Genomic DNA, 7402 nt, shown 5'->3' with positions numbered 1-7402 from the left:
AGCAGAAAAGTAAGATGATAAAAGCTAGTCACTGTCTGTGAAGGTGTAGCTACATCTTACTGTTACAAAACAACAGCTAACATCATCATTATCATCACAGTCGCCATATCGTTTATTACATGCCAACCTAAAAACATCTCCTAGTCATAGATAAACTCAACTCCATGGCTGTACTGACCCATCAGCATTGTATGTGGACTTACATAGACTTGTATGGAATTGTATTATTGAGGCTCATACAGTTCCATTGTATTAGGATTTATATGAGCCCCAAAAATGGCATTACCACAAAAGTAGTTGCCCTCATGAATAATTTACCAAATTATGAACCTTATTTGGCAGAAAAGTAAGATGATAACAAATGCAGTATTCCCTGTTTATGAAGAGGAGAATACATACATTCTATTATCATCACATCATCACACATCCTAGTCCTAGAAAAATGTACATTCCATAGTTTTATTGACCAATCAACATGATATAGTATCAGGGAACCGCCTCCAAATCAATGTGAGGAAGACTAAAGAGCTGGCGGTGGACTTCCACAGTCACAAACCCCCAACATCGGTGAACACCCAGGGCATGGACGTTGAGAGAGTGGACTCGTACAACTGGGTGTTCACCTGAACAATAAACTGGACTAGTCAGACCACACTAAGGCACTTTAGAAGAAGGCTCAGAGCAGCCTCTATCTGCTCAGGAGGTCTTTTGGGGTGCAGGCGGTGCTCCTGAGGTCTTTTTGTGACTCTGTGGTGGCATCAGCAATCTTCTATGGAGCAACATCTCAGCTACTGACAGGAGGAAACTTGAGCAGCTGATCAAGAAGGCCAGCTCTGTCCTGGGGAGCACTCTGGACCCAGTGCAGGTGGTGGGAGAAAGGACATTGACACTCACCCGATGCATGACACTCTGAGGACACTGGGCAGCTCCTTTAGTGACAGACTGCGTCACCCCAGGTGTGTGACGGAGCGATACCACAGGTCCTTCCTTCCTGCTGGTATCAGACTTTATAATCTGCACTGCTCTCAACAGACCACACACACACACACACACACACACATAATGACAGTTAGCCAACCGTCATGTGCAATAAACCCCAAGTGAAATTCATTCATGTAAATATTCTACCATTTGTGTTCTTAGTATCCTTGAGTTCTTCTGTTTTTCTGACTTATATTGTATATATCGTGTATATACCTCGCCTCTTTAATTTGTCGTCATGTTTGTAGTGTTCTTGCTCTTCTCACTGCAAATTTCCCCATGTGGGACTAATAAAGGATATTCTATTCTATTCTATTCTATTCTATTCTATTCTATTCTATTCCATATATCAACATTGTATATTACATTTTCCTCCACAGGATTTAACTATCAGGCGTAATCTTTACAGTCATTGCCAGTATTACCTCTTATTTTTTATTCTAGTCTTATTCTACCTTACTTTAATAAAATCATTTATGTATTGTACTTATATCATATTGTTGTTTTTTTATAATTAAGTACTGCTTTTATTCTCATGCTGGGTCTATTCTTGAACGCTATAGGATGAATCTATCAGTACATATCGTAATTGTGTGATCGCTCTGGTTAAAAGAGATTTATTAAAAAACCTGACTATTGCCTTTAGCTTTGGAGACAAAAACCTAAAGCCACGGCTGCCTACATTTCCCATGCATCCCCGCGGTTTAAATCCCCGCTCAGAGGGGCTTGTGGGACTTGAAGGCGGAAGCATTAAACTCTAACCCACCCTTCGTGTCGGCTTTACGTCATAAAAACTACATTTCCCAGACATGTGTGCTTGTTAAACGTTGACTGTTTGGCTCCTCCTTGACCGGAGTCAGATTGGCTTTCTGCTGCATATTGCAGACAGACACCGGGCTAATAAAATAATTATCGCACCGGCGAATATGAACTTTATGGTGAGTTTCTATCAAATCAGCCACAGATGGGGGACATTTCTAATGACCAATATGATCTGTTATCGCTAAAGCCGACACGTGTACTGAAATAGACTCAATTAATCTTAAAATCTCCTGGAGAGAGAAATCAGTCTGCCTCCTTAAATGAGACAAGTGGTGACCCTGTAGATGCAGCCATGATTAAAACTGTGTCCCTCCTTGAACACTGTCTGAGCTGCACTGATTTGTCCATTAACTGCTTCATGTTCCTGTTGAAGATGTGAGGAGGACTCCTTCATGTCATCCCTGTCTGGACTCAGCATGGCGCAGGAGGAGGAGGACAAACACAGCCTGGAGGCGAAATTTGCTGCCGCAGTTAAAGTGATCCGGAGTTTGCCTGAAGAAGGTGATGACTTACAGCAATCTGTTCCTGTCCATATGGAGAGAGGGAAGTGGTTTAACTTAGGTGTTCGGTTTTTGTGCCGTGCAGAGAGAAATCTGCGTTTATTGGTGTGTAAACACTGCAGGTGACTGACCTACATGTGGAGCATTTAAGAGCTGCCTCCCTTCATAAAGCTGCTGTACGGATAAGAGCTGATTAACAGAATCACTTGTTTCTCAGCTCTAATTACCGCTTCCTGTGGCTCACATCTATGGCAATGCACATTTAGAGTTTCTGTAGACATTTTTAAAAAAAAAAAATAAGATTATGATCATGCTGTGTATTTTTTTTTTCTTCATTTCTCAGGTCCTTTCCAGCCGTCTGATGACATGATGCTGATGTTCTATAGTTACTTTAAGCAGGCCACCATGGGTCCCTGCAACATCCCCAGACCCAGCGGCTTCTGGGACACCCGGGGAAAAGCTAAATGGTATGTATTTAAATCTGCAGCTACTTCTAAATGTAGAGCTCTTGGGCTGCAAGGTGGCTCAGTGGTTAGCACTGTCACCTCACAGCCACAAGATCCCCGGTTTGCATCCCAGTTGAGATCTTTCTGTGAGGAGTTTGCATGTTCTCCCCGTGCAGCGTGGGTTCTCTCCGGGTTCTCCGGCTTCCTCCCACAAGGTCCAAAAACAAGATGAGGTTAATTGGTGATTCTAAATTGTCTGTAGGTGTGAATGTGAGTGTGCTTGATTGTCTGTTTCTAAGTGTAGCCCTGTGTCAGACTGGTGACCCTTCACCCTGAGTCAGCTGTGGTAGGCGACCCTAGTGAGGATTAATAGATAATTAATAGATAACCAATGGATGGATGTGGAGCTCTTGCTGGTGGCAACATGGGACACATGCACAAAAAATATACACAGGAATCCATAAAAGTCATCCTACCAGACAGTGGTTAGGCCTCAACGTCAAAGGCTGTAGCCCAGGATCTACTTCATGTTTAGTTGTTTTGTTTTTTACAACACTAAGAATAATATAAACATATACATCTGGATCTGTTTGTCTCACATTGCAAGCCCTCAAAATATTATGACACAGCTAGTTCATCAGAATGCTATTTTACTGTTTGGAAATGAAGGATCTGTTAGCGAAAGTCAAAATATTTCAGAGAAACAGAGACGTTTCCATTTCAGTCTCGAAACAAGATACCTGACATCACTGAGTGTGTGGATGCTTCCAATACCTCCATATAAAACATGGCATCTATAACCTTTTAAGCAACCAAGTATGGAAACAGGAAGCCGTGTCACAGTGAAAACACATTTTATTGTTTCATCATAAGCTGCTGCTGTTGGATGAGTTATCATGACACTATAAACAGGATTTTCAGTATTTTTTGTCAGCTACAGAAACAGCAGATTTGCTCTGGTTATGATGAGATATTTCTTTAAAGTATTGTGTTATGGAACATTATGGGTGAGCTTTTTCACTCATCAAAATCTAATTTTCTGCTCCTGGACTATTTAAAAGTCCAGGCACCCAAATAACTATTGTATTTCCAAGGCACACCTTTCACATATAGCCATGTAAATCTCCCTGTGATGATAATGCAGAACATGGGCTGAGCACAGAAGGACCTTACGTTGCCTCAAGCACAGTATCTCACCATTTATATTCATTTTACTATGAAATAATCAGATGTATAGATGGTCTAAGCCCCGAATCATGGCCACTGTTCCACAGTGGTGCCCAATCCACAATGTATTTTAAAAAAAAACAAATCTTTTGTGAACAGTCCTGCAGTAGCACACAATCCAGTTTGGTGACATTTCTGCATCACCTCATAACTGCACAGCTTCAGTCATTCACTCTTCACTTCCTCCACCAGTGTTTGTTTTGAACTCGGGCTTTGTGTTGCCAGGGACGCGTGGAGCTCTCTGGGAAATATGACTAAAGAGGAAGCCATGAAGAATTATGTTGAAGACATCCAGCTGGTGAGTTCTTTCAGGAAACACTGAAGCTGAACAGAAGCTGCGTTCAGAATAATAACGAGTTTCTATTTTACTCTTAATATTCATGTTTTGATGCGGTAAGAAACACTGTACTTGTGACCCACAAACCGCCACATTCCCATGAGCCTCAGCTGTAGTTTGTTTTTATTGCTAATTAGGGGATGCTAGCATGCTAACAAGCTAAACTAAGACAGCTTGGTACATTATCCCTATAGTTATACAATATTAATAAACCCAATATTCAACTCTTCTTAACAGTGTTACAAAGTGCTATAAAAAAAACCAAAAACAAATATGGTAAATAAAATGACAAGCCTTGTCGCTGTGAGCATGTTAGCCTGTTGATGTTAGCATTTAGCGGTCAGCCTCACATAGCTGCAAAGCGTTAGACTTCTCTTGTTAATAGAAAATTGTTCACTTTATTGTAGACATTTGATTTTTTTTAAACAATGATAGGCCCTAGAAATTGTGTAAAATTACTTTTACAAATCTTTTTTCCCCACACATAACACCTAATGGACATTTAGGCCCTCTTGTTAGCAGCTAGTGTTAGCATTAGCTTAGCTGCCTTTGCAATATAACTTTTTTTGTTGGCTTATTGAGATGTTACCATCACTACTTTTTAAAATTAATCAGGTTAATTTGTATTAAATGTAATGTTGCACAGTCTTCACTGTATTATTTAAATTAGTCAGGCAGATTTTATTATTTAGGAACAATATTGTATGATCTTAACCCTTTAAAATTGTTGTTTGCAATGTCAATCTTCTTTCCTTCTGGAAAACAATTTGCCTTAACAGCTGTTTTGCTAAATAGTGGTGACTGGATTTGACTTTTATACGTAGATAAGTTCTATTATGGCCGTTTCAAGGTATTTGTATGCACATAATTATCACGTGTATGTTGTTTCTGGGTTGGATTATTTATGATATTATCCTGTGTGTGTTTTTTCAGATTTTGGAGACCATGCCCGTCTCAGAGGAAGTGTCCGACCTGGTACAGAGGCTTGGCAACTTCTACACAGAGGTAGAAGAAGAAGGCGAGGAGGCTGAAGAAAATGAAGTGGACAAGAGACCCTTCATCAGGCCTTTTGCCAAACACGCAGGTAAATGCACGTGGTTAGGGACGCCACATTACTGTAGCTCCACACTCGAAGGCACATCAAAGGAAACCGGAATACAGGGCACTGCTGCTCAAGTGGGATCAAGTACATTCTCTATTCGTCACACAGATTCCTTTTCTTTTCTTTTTTTCCAAACCCTGTCTCACATGTCTCTTTATCACTAGATGAGCTGGTTGAACCGTTTCAGAGACCAACAATGGAAGGCAAGTCTTTGGTGTTTGTAGTAGCTGTAGCGCTGATAGATTGGTAGCACGGCGGCTTAATTAAGTTGCTTTCATTGCTGTTTCATTTGACTGACAAGAATGATAAGTGTACAATGCCACTGACTTGTAGGAAATTAGGTTAGACTTTGTTGTGCAGTCCGTCATGTGCAGTGTGTGCTGTAGTTAATCGTGTTGGTTTGTTGGTCTGTGCTGTTACGGGGTGTAGAATCGATGCAACAAAAAGCTACGTCAAGTGTGCTTTGCTTCGTGTAGATTTCCACTGTCTAACATGTGCAGTTCCTGAGATAATCCTGAGTGTTTCCCTCACTGTTCAGGCTATGGGGATCTGTGGGATGATATACAAAACCTCGAGGAGAAAGACAGCAGTGTTCATGGCTTTAGTGTCAGTAGCGAGGAGGCAGAGAGGAGCAGAGACCATAGTGAAATCGAGGTAAAGGAGGAATATAGTGATTGGAGGAGAAGTGAGGAAGAGGAGAATGGAGATGAAGAAGACAATACAGACGATGACGACAAGGAGGAGGAAAGAGGTACCGTGTAGCTTAGCCGTGTTGTGCTGTGACATTTGCTGTGTTGTTGTAGAGGAGACTACCAACTGTAACTTCCTTTTTGTTTTACATCAGAGGACTTAGCTGGAAACATTGTCGATTAAAGTGTCGCCAGAGCAGCGTGGTGTTGCACCATGTGCTTATGTAAGATGGCACTATTACTGTATGCACTTCCTCTTACTTCTGCACACTCTTTGTAAGGAGTTTAAAAGGGAAGGAGAGCAGCTATTTGTGGTCTTAACCTTCCTATAAACTCATATTTTCAAGTAGTGGACAAATGACTGAAGACCAGGCAGCTTACATTTGTTTTGCTTCTATGCAGGACACACACAGCTTCTATTTAAAGTGACTAAATGTGATATGTCTTCTGTCAACTCGTTCAAAAGCTCCTAACTCAAAAATGAGAATAGAGATAAAGCCGAAGTAATTTGCACATCCAGGCTGCGATATGGATAGACAAAGGGCACAGAAGAAAAGAACTTGCTCGTCTCATAATGCTTTTTTTTTTCCTGCTCTCTTGCCGTGTCTCTCTTTTGTATCATCCCAGATTGGAGTCCTGACCCGAGGCTATTAATGGTGGAGGACAAGAGATGGAGGTCTGACACTAAGGGCTCCTGCAGCAGCGTGGAGCCCAGCGTGTCCTCCTTCACCAACGGGACTCACAGCTCCCTCAACAGCGAGGTGGAGGAGGAGGAACTGGCCTGTTCCGTAGAGGCCAGTGTGCAGTACAACCCATACATGCAGTTTAATGGGCACTTGAGAGGTAAGATTATACATGATTGCACAAAGTATGTATATGGTGGTGAGCTGTGTATGTAACAGCAGAATCATCTTTGAGGGCTTTGTTATGTAAGAATTATGTGAAACATCCATTATACCTATGGGGAAATTAGATTTTTTTGCATGAAAAGTGCACACATGGTTAAATGAGGGGGGAAAAGTGCAACAAGAATGTAAATAAGCAGTAAATAGAGGGTGACTGTTAATGTCCAATCTAGTGCTGTATAGTCCTTAAGATGATGCATATGTGTACTTCTTAACAATGTGGGCTGTAGACACAACTGATGGTGGGTTTTATTGCTGATGTGTTGCGTTTTGAACCTTTCAGATCATATTAATACCGTTCCCGAGAAGAACCATCGATCCACAGACTCTGATAATGAGGAATTCTGCGACTCAATGGAGCATCTCGCCATGGAAGAGGTGTGTTCCTCCTCC

General features: G+C 41.4%; 1 protein-coding gene across 1 annotated transcript in view; it reads left to right on the top strand.

The window, feature by feature from the left end:
* The first annotated feature begins 2195 nt into the window (after positions 1 to 2195).
* LOC103354340 (acyl-CoA-binding domain-containing protein 5-like) overlaps positions 2196 to 7402 on the top strand; it is a 7735-nt gene continuing 2528 nt past the window's right edge. The window contains exons 1-6 of the mRNA XM_008277667.1: positions 2196 to 2304; positions 2647 to 2770; positions 4202 to 4274; positions 5247 to 5397; positions 6732 to 6947; positions 7293 to 7387. Coding sequence (XP_008275889.1) covers positions 2196 to 2304; positions 2647 to 2770; positions 4202 to 4274; positions 5247 to 5397; positions 6732 to 6947; positions 7293 to 7387 — 768 coding nt within the window. The remainder of the gene's footprint in view (positions 2305 to 2646; positions 2771 to 4201; positions 4275 to 5246; positions 5398 to 6731; positions 6948 to 7292; positions 7388 to 7402) is intronic.

The sequence above is a fragment of the Stegastes partitus genome, unplaced genomic scaffold (assembly GCF_000690725.1).
Source record: "Stegastes partitus isolate 25-593 unplaced genomic scaffold, Stegastes_partitus-1.0.2 Scaffold105, whole genome shotgun sequence".
Classification (NCBI taxonomy): Eukaryota; Metazoa; Chordata; class Actinopteri; family Pomacentridae; genus Stegastes; species Stegastes partitus.
This window is presented reverse-complemented; position numbering and strand designations above follow the sequence as displayed.